Source organism: Mobula birostris, chromosome 23 (genome assembly GCF_030028105.1).
Source record: "Mobula birostris isolate sMobBir1 chromosome 23, sMobBir1.hap1, whole genome shotgun sequence".
Classification (NCBI taxonomy): domain Eukaryota; kingdom Metazoa; phylum Chordata; class Chondrichthyes; order Myliobatiformes; family Myliobatidae; genus Mobula; species Mobula birostris.
In genome coordinates this window covers 51,477,204-51,495,747 of record NC_092392.1, presented here as the reverse complement: position 1 = coordinate 51,495,747, position 18,544 = coordinate 51,477,204, and the positions used below count along the sequence as shown (strand labels likewise).

Below are 18,544 nucleotides of genomic sequence, written 5' to 3'. Positions count from 1 at the left end.
TTGCCTTATCCTCTCACATTTCAAAGAAAATCAAATTGCCACCCCATTTCAAAACAGGAAATGCATGTTCCGCTGGATACAAATATGATACATCTTGAAATCAGGGTGATTTTAGTCCATTCAAACTCATTATGGTATCTCCACATCATCTTCACTGATTATGAAAATGGAAAACAAATTTGCTTAGGTGCCCTTAAGGCAAATTGAATGAATTCTCATGAAGTACTCACATTTTACCCAGGAAAACAGATTACAGGTTTTAGAAAATGATCCAAAACAAACTGCTCATACCAGAAGAGATGGGGAGACAGTAATTTGAAACGGAAAATTGGGATGTTTATCTGAACTACTGTTCCCTCAGGCAATACATACATTGGCACATTTTGCACCAAGAACACAAGTTTACTATACAAGGTACAATGAATTAGATGCATAGCTTAAGTTATTTCAACCGTACCGGTATATGTTTGGGTCAAGTAGTAAAGCAGCATCCTGTGGTAATTTTGATAAATGAACTGTTTTTGTCCTTAGTTGAGATCTGTCATTTTCATTCACCCATACATCAGGCAAACTGTAAAAGAAATCAAACAATTACTACAAAACAAATTGCTACAAAACATATTACTACACAACACATTAGCTTTGCCTAAATGCATAGTAATATACCTCAGTTGCATTATCAGACATCAGTTCTGCTGGCGAATTACCTCAGCCTAAGACCTCCATTATGTTATTTGTTTTGAGGGTTTCCATCTTTCCATCAAACTTAACCATAATGTTTGCAGCTATTCAGCAGTGTTTCGAAATCATGCAAGGTTAGTGTTAAGCAAAAATTTAATGTTTAAAGTCAGCCTTGTGGGAACTGTTCACAACCACAAAATAGGGTCCTGATGCGCATGGTATTGACTAGAAATGTTAACCACCCTTTGGTGCCCACGGATGTTTTCGGACCTGTTGAGTTCCCCCAGCACCAACATAGATGGGCTGAAAGGGCTTCTTGACTCTAATTATTACCTTTCTGGTAATTTCCACAGACCAGCCACTCAGAGTCAAAGGAAGTGGTTTCAAGATAGAAGAGGACATCACCATACTTGTGAGGGCTAACCATGAATTCTGGAGAATAAATAGAGTTTAAACATTCCCCTCACATTTATTGACTGGGAAAAATTAATTTAGCAAAGGCATTTCAGAGACAAGATTAAAACAAGGTTTAAAGTTGTAGTGCTTGTTGTGAAAGCAATACAAAGTTTTAAAAATCTGATTTTGTAATTGAAAGTAAACAGTGCGTTATATTCTGGTGACTGTATGGAACTCTGGTTTTTAAATGATGTTTTAAATATTAACCACTTGATTGGAAATTGGGGTAGATTAAAATAATAGCTTGGTTTACTACATCCAAACTTAAAGGCACAGATTTAATGACTTGAAAAGGAGATTCAGCTCAAAGTATTTAAACTTGGGCCTTTACAGAAAACAGTGGTTAAACTATTTTGATCCCTCACTGTTATGAATTTGTTTCAGCATCACAAACACTAATGATAAGATTTCAACTTAAAAGTAGCATGTACAGTGTACTTAAAAGAAGTTTGCCCACTTCTGGCAGAGGACAAAAGAAAGATTAACATCCAGTCACTGATTCAGTTCTCAATAAATCAATGATGGATAAAGTGGGAAATGGATTGTGATCGGTGGTAAGAACAGGGATGAAAAGCAGCTACAATTTATTTTTTAAAAAAGTTAAACAGTTAAGGAAAACACTCCCCACCCCCCAGAAAATACAATAATTCACACACCCAGATCAGTAGCTTCAACTACAGTGTACTATAACTTTTAGATCTGGCATATGGGCTGTATCCTTATTCTGCCACTTGATGTCTCTGTAGTCCTTCCTGCAACACAGGTGTTCATGTGGCGGCACAAATGAAAGTGGTTAAGTAATTTTCATTGAACTTGCGTGTATTGATTTTCACTGGAAGAGCATACACAACCAAAGTGAGGGGTCTGAGTTGAGGGTGATGGACATCTAAAACCACAGACAACTGGAAGCTGATCATCCTTCCAAACTGAATGGAGATGATCTGTAAAGTAATCCTGCATCTGCACGTGGTTTCCTCAATGTGAAATAGAACATATTAAGCATTATTCGCAGTAGGCTTCTTCTTCTTCTTCTTCTTCTTCTTCTTCTACAACACCTAAACTGTCCTTTCACCTGAAAGTGGTTGGGTTCCTGGACAAAGTAAAAGATGTTTCATTACATGCATTTGTAGAGCAAGATGCCATAAGAGTGGTACTGGCAGAGATGAAGAGTGGAAAAGCAGACCACAGCACTGTGAGCACCATGGAGCATAGTGGCTAACGCAATGCTATTACAGCTCAGGGCAGAGTTTGAAGTTCAATTCCAGTGTCACCTGTAAGGAGTTTGTATTTTTTCCCCTTGGTATGCGTAGATTTTCTCTGGATGGTCAGGTTTCCTCCCAAGTTGGAAGCTGTACCTGTTAGTAGGTTAAATTGGTTATTGCAACTTGTCCCATGATTAGGCTAGGGTTATATCGGGAAGGGGAGGGGGGTGCTGGGCACTGCAGCTTGAAGGGACAGAAGGGGCGATTCAACGCTGTACCTCTAAATAAATAAATAAAATAATAAAAATTGGTTTCTTTGGCATGTGGGGGGGGGGGGGATGACAAGCCTTGTTCTTACACCACATTATAATGCAGTTTGAGCAACTGCAGTACTGTGCTTCTAGACAGTCCAGTGAAGAGCAGGAAACTGCTCAAGATACAAAAAGTGGAGATGTTCAGGCTATGGTTCGGAACGCGTTAAGCAGTTCTCCAAATGCGCACCCTTCAAAAGTAATTAATACAAGATCATTGGTAAATTTGTAACATTAACTAGCTAGCCTATTGCTCCAGGAAACCAGTGATGCTCATGGACAGGCATTTCCTTCCATCCTTTCCTTGTCACCTTTGCATGAACGGAAAATGGAATGCATCTTTATCGAAAGTTACTGCTGACTCAATCTGGAATACCAAATGATGAAAGTGCAGACCCTTTCATCTACCAGGAGAACCACTGTTGCTTATGTTACAGCAGTTTGCATACCTCAGCGGGCCAGCACCAAGTTAGCATCAACTGCATAATGCTATTGTTAAACAAACGGCTGCTCACCCAGATGGTGCCTTTATTAATCAGGTCAACCTTAAAACAGTATTTCCCAAATTCCATCCTACAACGACCAATACACACTGGTGCCTATCGGGCCTTCCCATGCCCTCACCTGGGATTGTCTTTACATCTGATCCTAAATAAGGAAGGAGAAACCAATGATAGTGCAGCCTGAGGAAACCACCACCAGTCTTAAAGATTGTTTTTAGAGCACTGATGGGAGTCTGTTAGCACATCAGCTACACAGGACTCAGGCATTGATTTTTAGAGGAACACACAACCACAGTTAGGCACTACGTCAAATTCTGCATAGAATATCATCACCACCAAAAACATCCGAGTATTCCTGAACCAGAAGTCATGGAGGATCAAACAGACACAAACCTGCTTGAAGCTTGTGATGCTGCTTACAGATCTAGTGATGCCAAAGTGTACAGTGAGGTCAGATCAAATCCTGGACATAAAGTACAGATTGAGACTTCTATAACGCCACCGATCCCCGACGCGTTTGAGAAGGCATCAGATCCATCTCAGATTACAAAGGAAAACTCTCCTGCGTATAGTGATGCCAAACTAGCAGAAAGGTTAAACTTCTTTATTCGCTTTCATATGGACAATAAGGAACCAGTGATGAGGGTCTTAACATTGGACAGAAGGAAAGCGCTGACATTGAACATACATGAAATGAGGCGTATACTCCATAATGTCAACATACGCAGAGTAGTGGGACCAGATGGTGTACCCAGATGGTTCCACAAGGACTGTGCTGACCAGCCGGTGGAAATTGACAGGTATCTGGAACTTCTTGCTGCCTCAGCCTATGGTTCTGGCATGAGTCAAAGCAACAACCATCATACCAGTCCCTAAAATGTCAGCTGAAACATGCCTTAATGACTGCAGACCGATGGCATTCACTCCCCCATAGTTGCCAAGTGCTTGGAAAGATTGGTCATGTCCCACATCAGGGATGTAATCCCGGCTACCTTGGACCCGCACCAGTTTGCCTACAAGACAAATATTTAAACTGAAGCTATTTCTACCACCCTTCATACTGTCTTGGAACACCTGGAGCACCAAGACACCTACATCAGGATGCTTTTCATTGATTAGAGCTCAGCCTTTAACAAGCTGACTCTCAAGCTCCACAATCTTCAACCTATAATTGGATCTTGGACCTCCTCACTAATTGTGCGTAGATGGTACTATCAACTCCTCTAACCCTGAACACAGTGCCCTGCAGGGGTGTGTACTGAGCTCACTTCTCTACTCTTCACCTATGAGTTATCAAACTTGCAGGTGATACAACTGTAACTGGCCTAATCACAAACAATAATGAATCTGCATACTGAGAGGAGGCGCTAAAAAACGGTCCGATTGATATAGGAACCACAACCGTCACTCTACATCAAGACAACAAAAGAAATGATAATTGACTTCAGGAAGGTAAGCTCCACTATTAATAAATGAAGAAGCGTCTCCAGTCTCAAGGTTTGAGGGATGAACTTCACCGAGGACCTCTCAGTCCGTCAACACACCTCGATAGTACAGAAGGCACAATAGTGACTATATTACTCGATGCACTTAAGGAGAGCTAATCTACCCCAGAAATTGCTGGCCAACATTTATTGATAAGCAATAAAGAGCATACCGGCATATGGAATGACCTCGTGGTATTCTAGCTGCAGCAATACAAATCACAAAGCTCTCCAGTGGGTAATTAGTACAACTCAGCACATCATTAGGGCTCAATGATTGGACCTGGAGACAATCCACAGCTCCCAACGCCTACGGTACGCTTGTGACATCATTAAAGACCCATCCCATCTCAGACACTGTCTGTTTAATCTTCTGCCATCTGGTAAGAGATACAGAAACATCAAGACAGTGAGACTGAGAAACTGCTTCTTCCCAGGGGCTGTTATGCAGTTGAATAATGGGCTTGGTGTGTTATGGACTACTGCATAATTTTTCTTTAATTAAGCCATACTGCATGCATTGCAAATATCTGTTTTACACAGACTGGAGCAGCACTGCAATCTCATTGTCTTGAGCAACAACAAAAAAGATCTATTCTATTCTATCATTGTGTCCTCATGTCTGAGACCTGTCACACCCTACAAGGAGAAAGCAAATAAGGATGGTGGGATTGATTTTCTCACAATTTTCCATTCTTGGTCTTCACTAAGCAATTTCACTAAGTATCTAGATCAAAGTTTATGCCACCACAAGAACTACTCTGGATTTTCCAACTGTACACTTTTTACACTCCTGTACATGCACTGGCTTTCTATACTAACAGTGAGAGAACTGTTGTTGTTTCTGGAAAAACAACTAAATTTAACTATTTATTACAGAGAAATGGCCCATCCAAACAGTAGACTTGTGCTGGTGTGTCAAATAAGTACTGGCTCAAACAAATCATAATAGTTGTCCCCACTCTCTGATGCAATATCTCACTCTTCCATAAATACACTTTAGCCAGTAACCTTAACAACTTTGCTGAAACTCAAAGTATATTCTGAACCACTTACTGAATTTATTAGTGCATAAAATTTCTGGTATACTGTTGCTTTTTACTGCAAAAGTAAAAATTCTACATTACCCCTAGCATAGTACCATCTCACTTCTCAGTCTTTCAAATAAGATCAAAGAACTGCAGATGCTAGAAATCACAAATGAAAACAGCAAACAATCGAAGCATGCAAGTTGAACATTTTGGGTTGAAGATTTTTCCCACAGATGCTACTTGACCTGCAGTGTTTCTGACTCGAGGACATCTGCAGATGGTGGAAATTCAAGCAACACACACAAAAAACACTGGTGAACACAGCAGGTCAGGCAGCATCTATAGGAAGAGGTACAGTCGACATTTCGGGCCGGGACTCTTCATCAGGACTAACTGAAAGAAGAGATAGTAAGAGATTTGAAAGTGGGAGGGGGAGGGGGAGATCCGAAATTATAGAAGACAGGAGGGGAGTGGTGGACCTAAGAGCTAGAAAGTTGGTTGGCAAAAGGGATACCAGGCTGGAGAAGGGAGAGGATCATGGGACAGGAAGCCTGGGGAGAAAGAGAAGAGGGGAGGGGAGCCCGGAGGATGTTTCTCACTGACCACTTCTTGACTTTTCAAAAGCTCCGTGCCAGTTAACAATTCACATTTAGTCTGACCTATGCTCTAATATAACTGAATATCTTTGCATTCTGTCTTTTATACAAAGAATCGGACTGCAGTATCGTATCGTAAATGCAATCTACCCACAGTTTAATAAATTGGCTTTTTCCCCCCAGTTCTAGACCACTGGAAAGGAATTCAAACATTAAAAAAAATACATACTTCTTGGCTTTATTAACTTGCATCACTGCTTCTACCAATTTGGTATTTGGAATTCCTGAAGTTTATGTTTTCTCTCCATTCAGACTTTTTCCAAGTCATGTATGACCTTATTAATCTTTTCAAAATGCAGAACAACAGTACAATGTGCAATAATACTTCATATAAAAGTCTCAAACACATGCAGTATCAAATCCCTTTACTTTCCAAACATATTTCTGCATTTCTGTCAAAAAATGTGAATTTTCCTTCCCAAAGCTGTCATTTGAAATCATTTAAATATAAAAATCATCTTCAAATGCATGACAATATTCAGCAATGTCTTGCACATTTACCAAATTCATTCCTGCTATCAGTTGTTATATTATTACTTCCACAACCAATCACTCAATACATGCATGCTGCCAAGATGTTGTTTTAATTTCTTTCAATGGACTGGCAAAACATCAGGAAAATGGGTGGTTTTCAAATCATCACAAGGAAGCACAAAAAAAGTAACCTCTTATCCAGAAAATTCCTTAAGGGAACCAGAACAATATGCTCTTTTATTAAAGTGTTAGAGCAGTATCAAACTAAAGGCAGTGTTAGCAATTATTCAAACAAAGAAATCAGAAGGAAAAACTCTGGGAGAATATCTGCGATGCAACTGATGAGAAAAGTGGTGTTGATCCACTTAATTACCTTCTGGAGCCTAGAATTCAGTGTTTCATCTTCTATGTTCCAAATATGTTTGTTAGCATCTTTCAGAAAAAAAGAATACGAAAGCAAAATACTGCTGATGACAGAAATACTCAACAGGTCAAACGCATCTGTGGAGAGAGAAACAGAGTTAAATTTTCAGGTCAATGACCCTTCACCAAAACTGGAGAAACAGATGTACATGATTTGAGATGCAGAGAAAGGGGCAAGGGGTAATAGAGAAGATTAGTGATAGGATAGCTCAAGGGAGAGATTAAATGACAAGGAAAATAGCACAAAACGAAAGAAAATAGCAATGTATAGAAACAAGCATCAGTCTAGGAAAGAGGTAAATGGGAAGAATAATCTGAAATTGAACTCAACGACAAATCTGTAAGGTTGTAATGTGCTGAAAATAAGATAATATGCTGTTTCTTGAGCTTATGCCAAACTTTATTTGAGCAAAATGGGGGGGGTTCCCAAGGACAGAATGGGAGTGAACAGAGAATTGAAATGACTAATTCTCTGTCCCTCTTGCACGCTGACCTCTTGCCTCAGCTTCCCGCAGATCCTGTACAATGCAAGCTCGTTGAACAGCACCTCATCTTTCAACTGACACATTGCAACCTTCCACTTATGTTGAGTTCAGTTTCAGAGAAGCCTTTTGTCACCATTTACACTGCTTCCACTATGCCTTTGTTTCTGTACTTGTTCAACCTTTCGTCTTGCGCCATCCTTTTGTTACATTAATCTTCCCGCCATTCTATCCTGCATTGTTCTTCTCTTTCATCCTGTTCTCCCTTTGCCACTTTCGCTGCATTTCAAAGCTTATCTGCAAAACTTTATAGTTTTGATGAAAAGTCAATGACTTGAAACTTTTGCCTCTCCATAGATGCTACCCATCTTGAGCGTTTTCAGAAAGCTACCATCACAGCAAATCAGTGCACAGATTTATAGCAGGGCAAATATCAATATTTTAATCGTAATTTCATATTCAAAGCTCAGAGGTATTAGTAAGCAGGAAGGTGATCTCCAAGGAACAGGGTTATAGAGTTCCCACCATCACCAGCTCATAACATTTTAGCTGTAGAATCTCAGTGCAAACTAGTAAAACATAGATGAAGTTGGATTGAGGACAAATGGCAATGTTGCCTCATCTTGAAATGAATCAAATAATATGAAAGGTCACTTTTCAATGACAGTTAACATATGAGCAGCAGCATATGAAAAGCAGACAAGGAACTATGTGGATATCTTGTGACTCTTATGTTAGGATAAACTAGCTAGAAATAATAAACTATTTTACTCTGAATTTTCCAACAACTGCAGCACAGAAGCAACCAAAATACTGAAACTGAGAAAGGTAAATTCTGAAAAGCGAATTTTAAATTCGTCTTTTATAATAGTCTTCTACATAGTAACCATTATTTTCCTGTGTTGCATGGAGTTTGAATAAAATCTTCTACAATTAGAATGTTTAACTGAACAAAGAATACTTGTTGCAACTGCGACTTACATTTCAACTTAAAATATTCCTTGACAAAAGATGTGGTTAGAACAGAAAGCAAGCTTTTGTTATGCTTAAGTTTAAGGGTGGCAAATGATTAGAGACCAACTTGTAATCCATTCCTAATATCAATAACTTGGCCTGAAAATCAAGTGGTATGTAGGAAGAGGAGAAAAGTACAGTCGTGTAAGTAGGAAATTTCAATGACAGATGAAAACTCAGCTCAGAGACAAATTGTAATATTTATGACTCAATGTGTTGACAAACAGATCAGGAACAGTAATTGTAATACAAACATACCCAGATACCAATCAAGAGAAAATATGCAGATGCTGGAAATCCAAGCCACATACACAAAATGCTGGAGGAACTCAGTCGGACAGGCAGCAACTACAGAAAAAAGTACAAAGGGTCTGCCGAAGGGTCTCAGCCCAAAAAGCCAACTATACTTCTTTCCCCCATAGATGCTGCCTGGCCTGCTGAGTTTGTCCAGCATTCTGTGAGTAATACCTAGATAGCACCTGTCTAAAGGAAACTTCCAATCACAAGATACTGCAGTTGCTTCAGTAAATAAAAGAAAAACTGACTTAATATTCTTAAGTGCCAGCAATTTCATGCAGAACTAGAGGAAACAGCCAACCAACCCAATGCGTACACTGCCGACAAAAATTGAACTCTTTTTCAGGAGTTCTTTACCTTGCTCCATGGCATACAAAGGTCGGCAAGCCCTGCTTTAGATCATTCTATTTATGTACTATGTATTTACTTTTGTAACTTGTAATAATTTTGTTAGAGTGAATATTTTAGGTAGATGATTTGTTTACATTTAAATGACTTTGGCCATCAGACTTCTATTTGACAAAGTACTGTGGATTGAGTCCATAAAAGTGCGCTTCCTAAAAAGGTGCGATTACCAGATGCTTCTGGCGCCGTAGTTTGACTTGATGCTGTAGTTTCAAAGACAGTATTATCTACATATTATAAATATTAATTGTCTTCTATGTTAGCACGCGAAATGCCAAATAAATGTATCGTAGACTACACTTGCATTCCTAAAGGCTATGGATACCAACCCAGACATGTTGGCACCAGAAGGATGGTGTGATATTTTGTCTGTAGCTTCAATAGGAAGCATTGTCTACAACTTTTTAAGTAGCAATTGCCTTTGTGTTTCGCAATATAAATATCGAGCCCACATTGAGCTAGCAAATCTTTCTGCGGAAAGCAACTCTGTCCGTATGATGCCTGCTTGTTGTGTCGAATAAAGAAGCTGCTTTGTATCTACCAGTGACTCTGTCTCTCCAGTGATTTCATCCACGCTACAACAAATTTTATATCTTACACAACGGTGTTGCAGCAAAACAAACTTCACGACAGTGATAATAAACCTGATTTTGATCCGTTTCTCAGCCTATAGCTTTAGCATTATGACTCAGTCATCTGTTTAAAGTGATGAGGGATTCTGCCTCCACCATCAGGCAATTAGATCCATTCTCAGCAATCTTTTGCATGAAAGTATTTTAACTTCCCTTAAAACAATTTCCGTCCAAAGAAACAACTATTCTGTTCACTCCAAGACACTCAGTTTTGGATACTTTAATAAATCTAACTCAACTTTTAACCTGTTAACTGATATCCTCCTTTAGTCAATGACTTCATTCCTCCATGTCAAATTGCCTGCATTTTCATTACCTACAACTGAAAATCATGCCTTCTGCATAGAAGTCTCAGGTGAAAACATAGCAACATGGAATCTGATTACAGTTTTCCCATCAGAAGTTTGAAAAACACTATTCAGAGTTGTCTCCATTTCCTTTCTAGCTGACATGTTGAGGCCTTGTGATGGATTTACTTTTAAAGGACGCTATATCTCTTAATCTGCTCTTTTATTGCATACAAGCCCATCAAGTTAACCCCTACTGTCACTCTCCACTTGCCCAGGTTCATATGCACCCAATGCAGTCCCTTCTCACTGAGCTTGCAACTTGCCAAATGAAACAGTTTTAGTGCACTTTGAGTTATTTATTCTGCCCACACGTTTTTTTTTTAAACTGCTTAGCTAATTTTAGGATCACTAACATTGTTACTACCTAGTCATAGAACACTACAGCACAGAAACAGGCTATTCGGTCTGTGTGCTAAACTGTTGTGCTGCTAGTCCCATTGACCTGCATCCAGACTATAGCCCTCCATAACCTTCCCATCCACGTATCCATCCAAATTTTTCTTAAATGTTGAAATGCAACCCGCATCCACCACTTCCAAGGCAGCTTATTCCACACTCACCACCCTGAGTGTAGATCCACCCCCCGCCATGTTTCCCCTAAACATTTCACCTTTCACCCATAGCCTCCAGATCTAGTCTCACCCAAACCTCAGTGGAAAAAGCTTGCTTGCCTTTACTCCATCTATATGCTTTGTAATTTTGCATACCTCTAACAAATCGCCCCTCATTCTCCTATGCTCCAGGGAATAAACCTCTAACCTATTCAACCTTTCCCTATAACTCAGGTCAAGTTCTAGCAACATCCTTGCAGATTTTCTCTGCACTCTTTCAATCTTATTGATACTTTTCCTGTAGGTAGGTGACCAGAACTGCTCAGAATACTCCGAATTTGGCCTCACCAACGTCTTAAACAACTTCAATACAAATCCTCTATTCAATATTTTGATTTATGAAGATCAATGTGCCAAAAGCTCTCTTTACAACCCTATCTACCTGTGACACCATTTTCAAGGAATTATGGATCTATATGCTCATATCCCTCTGTTCTACCACACTCCTCAGTATCCTACCACTCACCATGCAATTCATGGTTTGTCCTCCCAAAGTGCAATACCTCATACTTTTCAGCATTAAATTCTAACTGCTATTTTTCAGCCTATTTTTTCCAGCTGGCCCAGATCGCACTGCAAGCTTTAATAGTAACACACATAAAAGTTGCTGGTGAATGCAGCAGGCCAGGCAGCATCTCTAGGAAGAGGTGCAGTCGACGTTTCAGGCCGAGGCCCTTCGTCCTGACCTAGAGATGTTGCCTGGCCTGCTGCGTTCACCATCAACTTTTATGTGTGTTGCTTGAATTTCCAGCATCTGCAGAATTCCTGTTGTTTGAAGCTTTAATAGTCTTCCTCACTGTCCACTACATCCCCAATCTTGATACCATCCACAAATATGCTGATCCAGTTTACCACATCATCCAGATCAATGATATAGATAACAAACAGCGGACCCAGCACTGATCCCTATGGCACATCAATTGTCACAGGCCTCCAATCAGAGGCACAACAATTTATTACCGCTCTCTGGCTTCACCCACAAAGCTAATTATCTAATTCAATTTACTACCCCATCCTGAATGCCCAGTGACTTAGCCTTCTTGAGCAACTTCCCCATGCAGGACCATGTCAAAGGCCTTGCTAAAGTCCATGTAGACAACACTTACTGCTATTCCTGTATCAACTTTCCTGCTAACTTCCTCATAAAACTCTAAGATTGGTTAGACGCAATCTACTACAAAAAAAAGCTATACTGACTATCCCTAATCAGTCATTGTCTATCCAAATGGTTATACCTGGCCCCTTAGAATACCTTTCAATAACTTAACCACCACTGACATCGGCTCACTGGTCTATAATTTCCTGGCTTATTCCCAAGAGTCTCTTAAACAATGGAACAACACCAGCTATCCTCCAATCCTCTGGCACAACATTTGTGGCTAAGGACGTTTTAAATACCTCTGCTAAGGCTCCTGTAAATTCTGCACTAGCCTCTCAAACCTGTATTTTCTCTCCTCAGAAATTTACCTACAGGCTTTCTTGACTGCCCCATTGTTCATGGCTTCAATATAAATGGCGTAAAATGTTGATTATTCTAGTGTTTCATCCCTCACAGCTGTAAGTTTTATTAATCATTATGGCTATACTCGGAAAAACCTGAGATACTATCAGCCAGAAACATCTGTGCATAACACTTTACAGTAAAAACAGGTCCTTTAATCCCTCACCATTTCCACCTTCTTGCCACCTACACTAATCCCACTTGGCCATAATAGGTCTATATCCCTTGCTAATTTAAGTACTTGTCTAAATGTCTCTTAAAACTTGTGACTATCTAATTTCAGCAAATCCTCCATCAGAAGGATCCAGATTATCAAAAAAATTTTTTTAAAAAATCAAATCACCTGCAGAACTCTTTCCTCCCACCTTAAATCAGTACCTTCATGTTTTCATACCCCTACCACAGTAAAGATTCAATATCTCTTGCAATTTTACATACCTCGACCTTGTAACCCCCCTCAGCCTCCTTCACACGAGCTGACCCAACTGCTTCCCAGAATCAAAACCATCCAATCTGAATGATGGTGAATCTCCTCTGTACATACCCCACCAACACAAACACATCCTTTCTACAGTGTGGTGATCAGAAATGCACATAACACTCCATGTGATGTCTAACTGATGTGTTGTAAAGTTACAACAGAATGCCCCATCTTCTATATTAATGCCAAAACCTGTGAAGGCAAGCATACCAAAGCCTTCTTCACCACCTGCATTTGATTAAAACAAACTAAAGAGCCCAACTCTTATTTTGTTTCCTTTCCTCTGTCCCAAATACCTTTTTGCTGCTTTGTAGATTTGTTTACTTTACCTTTCATGTGAAATTAATGCCAGGTTCCTATTTAACTGCTGAGATATAGATAGCATATAGTATAATATCCCCTTGAAAGAGGATCTCCTTACCACAAAAGATCCCAAACAAGGCCTTGCTTCCCTCAGAATGGGTCCCATCATCAAAAAAAATTTCTTCTTGATGTATTCTTATCTGCACCAACCCCTAGTACCAGGAATATTCTCAGAATCACAATCTGGTTTATAAATCACTGACATTGGTTGTGAAATCTGTGGTTTTATGGCAGCAGTACAGAGCAAGACATGAAAAATTAGTGTGAATTAAAATAGGAAGTAATAAATAAATAGGACAAAAATGGAATAAGGGCTAGTGAGGCAGTGTTCATGGACTGTTCAAAAATCTGATAGTGCAGAGGCAGAAGCTGTTCCTAAAATATTGAGTATGCATCTTCAGGTTCCTGTTGCTCCTTCTTAATGGTAGCAACAAGAGGGCATGCCCTGATAGTTGATAGTGAGGGTCCTCAAGAATGGATGTCACCTTCTTGCGGCATGCTTTTTGAAGATGTTCTCAATGGTGGATTGAGCTGGCTGAGCGTACAACCCTCTGTAGCCTCTTTCGATCCTGTACATTGGAGTGTCCATACCAGGTGTTATCAAACCAGTCAGAATACTTTCCATGGTACATCTGTAGGAATTTGTTGGTCTTTGGTGACATACCATGTCTCCTCAAACTCCTAATGAAGTGCAGCTGCTAGTTTGCCTTCTTTGTGATTGGATATTGTTGGGCTCAAGATAGTTCACCCAAGATGCTGACACCTGGGAACTTGAAGTAGCTCACTTTTTCCACTACTAGCTCGTCAATAAGGACTGGCATATTTTCTCCCGACTTTTCCTTCTTGAAGATCACAATCAATTCCTTCGCCTTGCTGGTAGTGCAAGGTTGTTGTTACGACACCACTCAACCAGTTGATCTATCTCGCCTCCTGTATGCCTCCTCGTCACCACCCAAGATTCTGCCAACAACATTGGTCTCATTGGCAAATTTATCAATGGTATTTGAACTGTGCCTAGCCAACATTCATGAGTTTAAAGAGAGTAGAGCAATGGGCTGAGCATTCATCCATGAGATGTACCTTTGTCAAATGTCAACGAGGAGATTTTATTTCTAATCAACACTGACTGCCATCTCCCGATGAGGAAATCAAAGTTCTCGCTGCAGATATACAGAGACCCAGGTTTTGAGGTTTGTTGATTAGTACTGAGGAGATGATTGTGTCGAATGCCAAGCTGTAATCAATAAAGAACAGCCTGAAGTAGGCATTGCTGTTGTGGTCCAAGGCCGAGTAGCATGACTACACTTGAGGTTCTATTTTTTAAATACAAACCCCATTTCCAGAAAAGTTGGGATATTTTCCAAAATGCAATAAAAACAAAAATCTGTGATATGTTAATTCACGTGAACCTTTATTTAACTGACAAAAGTACAAAGAAAAGATTTTCAATCGTTTTGCTGACCAACTTAATTGTATTTTGTAAACATACACAAATTTAGAATTTGATGGCTGCAACACACTCAACAAAAGTTGGGACAGAGTCATGTTTACCATTGTGTTACATCACCTTTCCTTTTATTAAAACTTTTTAATCGTTTTGGAACTGAGGATACTAATTGTAGTAGATTTGCAATTGGAAATTTTGTCCATTCTTGCTTGATATAAGACTTCAGCTACTCAACAGTCTGTGGTCTCCGTTGTCTGATTCTCCTCTTCGTGATGCGCCATATATTTTCAATAGGAGATAGATCTGGACTGGCAGCAGGCCAGTCAAGCACATGCACTCTGTGCCTACAAAGCCACGCTGTTGTAGCCCGTGCAGAATGTGGTCTAGCAATGTCCTGCTGAAATAAGCATGGACGTCCTGGGAAGAGACGTCGCCTTGATGGCAACATATGTCGCTCTAAAATCCTAATATACTCCTCAGTGTCAATGGTACCTTCATATACATGTAACTCACCCATGCCGTGGGCACTGATGCACCCCCATACCATCACAGATGCTGGCTTTTGCATCTTTCGCTGATAACAATCTGGATGGTCGTTTTCATCTTTGGCACGGAGAACTCGACGTCTGTTTTTTCCGAAATGTGGACTCATCTGACCACAGCACACGGTTCCACAGTCTTTCGGTCCATCTGAGATGAGCTCGGGCCCAGAGAAATCACCGGCGTTTCTGCATAGAGCTGATGTATGGCTTCCCCCTTGCGTAATAGTTTCAAGATGCATTTCTGGATGCAGCGACGGACTGTGTTGAGTGACAATGGTTTTCCGAAGTACTCCTGAGCCCAGGTGGCTATAATTGTCACAGTAGTGTGACGGTTTCTTAGGCAGTGCCGCCCGAGGGCTCGAAGATCACGCGCATTCAACAGTGGTTTCCGACCTTGCCCTTTACGCACTGAGATGTCTCTGAATTCTCTGAATCTTTTCACAATATTATGTACTGTAGATGTTGAAAGACCTAAATTCTCTGCAATCTTGTGTTGAGAAATGTTCCTTTTGAACTAACAATTCCCTCACGAATTTTGGCACAAAGGGGTGAGCCACGACCCATCCTTGCTTACAACGACTGAGCCTTTGATGGACGCTACTTTTATACCCAGTCATGATACCTCACCTGCTTCCAATTAGCCTGCTTAATGTGGAGTCTTCCAAACTGGTGTTACTTGAATATTCTGTGCACTTTTCAATCTTATTTTAACTCTGTCCCAACTTTTGTTGAGTGTGTTGCAGCCATCAAATTCTAAATTTGTGTATATTTACAAAATACAATTAAGTTGGTCAGTAAAACTATTGAAAATCTTTTCTTTGTACTTCTGTCAGTTAAATAAAGGTTCACGTGAATTAACATATCACAGATTTTTGTTTTTATTGCATTTTGGAAATTATCCCAACTTTTCTGGAAATGGAGTTTGTACTATCCATTTCCTTGCAAAAGAACAAGACCTCGTTGTTCTTTTGACTTTTATAATTAGTACCAAAATAAACCACCATGTATGGTTGTACATGTCCCCCCTAAATATTTGCTGATTCTTGTATGTTATTCTTGACCCCATTACTACAAAGGAAACATAACTATCAGCGACCATTCCTATGGGTGTAATGTTTATTTGCATTACTAACTCATGAGCGTAGATCCCCTGTCCTTTCTACCCCCATGCCTTAAAGCTTAGTTATAGCTGTACCTCACAAAGGATCACTTTCTTTTGTCTTAAGGTGTTTACAGTAATATGACTCCCCTCCACAGAAGTCTTAATTAAACTAGTATAAATATACATACGAATACACAAGTTTTCAATCAAAAATATGGTAGTTCGATAACTTACATGTCTTCTGGTGTCCAGTGAAGCAGCACTTTAACTTTTCCAGAATCCTCTTTCCTCCTCGCTATTACCTGAAAAACACAATTTAGTAGTCTGGGAAACAGCCAATGTAATTTCATAATGAGACAACAAAGGTCCACAAGACTAAGATAACCCAAAATAAACCCAATTGACATCTCCATTTCAAGCTCAATCTCAAGAGAATAGTGCTGATATGACTCAAGCCTGTGTGGTGTGAACTTCTGTTTGCAAGGCAACAATATTTGACACCAACAATGCCCAAGAAAGAATACTTTCCTAAATCTCCCAGTGCTCACATTAATACACTCTAAGCATCCATGATGAGTGTATTGCTCACTATCGTATCCATTTAGTGATTGAAATCAGGCAAACAAAGGTGATTTAATGACAGTTATGGAGTGTGCCCACAAAATATCACGCAATACAGATTACGTCATTAGAATTTCAATGCATTAATGATTTTCAAAACCCCAGTTTGTGACAACCACTCATACCACTAGACTTAGACTTCAAAGTTTGAAGTATGGAACAACTTTTCCACTTTAAAAACTCTCCTGCAAAGGTGTCCTGTCATTGTTGGATACAACAACAAAACAACAAATGATTTTTAACATAGCGAAAAATGGATTATCACAATTTTGTTCAGAATTGCATAATTGGAAGCAGCAATCAGTAGACTGCTGTAGAACAGTGCTGATTGTGGATGATGCATTTCAATTGAACCACTGGTGTTTAGCTGTTCCCACTGAGTCCAGTGTGGGTGACTGTGGGCCACAATGGTGTCCTGGAAAAAAAACACAACCAAGTCTAACATTTATTGCACACAATTAAATTCATGCATACAACATTATCTATGATCAAGTACAACATCAAAAAGCTCTCAAAACAATACTGTCAGTGAATAAAATACATTTTCATCCCCAGGTTTCCATGTGCAATATTAACAAGATTATTTATTAAAGTAAACATTCAAGTGTAAAATTCTCAATATGAGAATCTGAGATTGTTCATTTCCTAATACATGGCCAGAAGCAATGCTATACCATACATACGTTACGTGATCTTCGCATAGAAATACATCAATTTGGAAAAGGCAGTGCAAATATCTATGTATAATTACAGATTATATTTTAGCCAAATTAGTGGGTCTGAATGGCAAACCACTGCTGTAACTTGTCTCGTACGTGGTCCCCCACTACGCCAGAGAGGCGTGGCGGGAAATCGTTCACTAACCGGAGAAACTCCAGATGTGATGTACCTTTCCTTTCCTATTCCATATAATGGAATGCAAAGCTCAAAAGTCTGTTGAAATTATTTTGGAAAAATAAAGTTCTACTTCAAAAAATAATTTAATGCCTTGTGGAAAAACTGATTAATTATTGCTCCAAAATTCAAGTGCCTTATATTAGACTTCATCTCAAATAACTGTGTCATGGACTACAGGAAGGAGATACAGAACTTAGTGAGATGACAACAACCATTCCCTTAATGTCAGCAAAACAAAAGAGCTAGTCATTGACTTCAGGATGGGGCACTGCACATGCTCCTGTCAACAAAAATGGTTTTGAGGGTGAGTGCTTCATGGTCCTTGGAGTGAACATCACAAATATCCTGCCCTGGTTCAACCACATAGAGGTCATGGTCAAGAAAATTGACCAATACTTCAACTTCCTCAAGAGGCTAAAAAAATTTTGCATGTCCTTATCAAGCCTTACCAGTTTTTAATTGATGCACACAGAAAGCATCGTTCCTGGACACAAGGCTTGGTGTGGCCTTTGCTCTGTATCTCTGTAAATATGACAATTTAAAAAAAACATACCAATTAAGTAGCCTACAATTACCAA

The 18,544-nt window shown here is 39.6% G+C and overlaps 1 protein-coding gene across 14 annotated transcripts in view; it reads right to left on the bottom strand.

Annotated features, from left to right (window-relative positions):
• Nucleotides 1-18,544, bottom strand: part of aebp2 (AE binding protein 2) — an 81,643-nt gene that overhangs the window by 12,434 nt on the left and 50,665 nt on the right. For 5 of the 14 annotated variants that reach the window (XM_072241702.1, XM_072241705.1, XM_072241706.1 and 2 more), the window contains exons 6-7: nt 16,683-16,750; nt 458-571 (exon numbers count right to left, since the gene is read on the bottom strand). In XM_072241702.1, the coding sequence (XP_072097803.1) occupies nt 458-571; nt 16,683-16,750 (182 nt within the window). Of the gene's footprint in view, nt 1-457; nt 572-1,793; nt 2,228-7,171; nt 7,300-14,458; nt 14,592-16,682; nt 16,751-16,808; nt 17,485-18,415; nt 18,489-18,544 lie in introns of those variants that run through there. The other 9 variants (XR_011882972.1, XR_011882971.1, XM_072241710.1 and 6 more) reach the window with 9 other exon arrangements.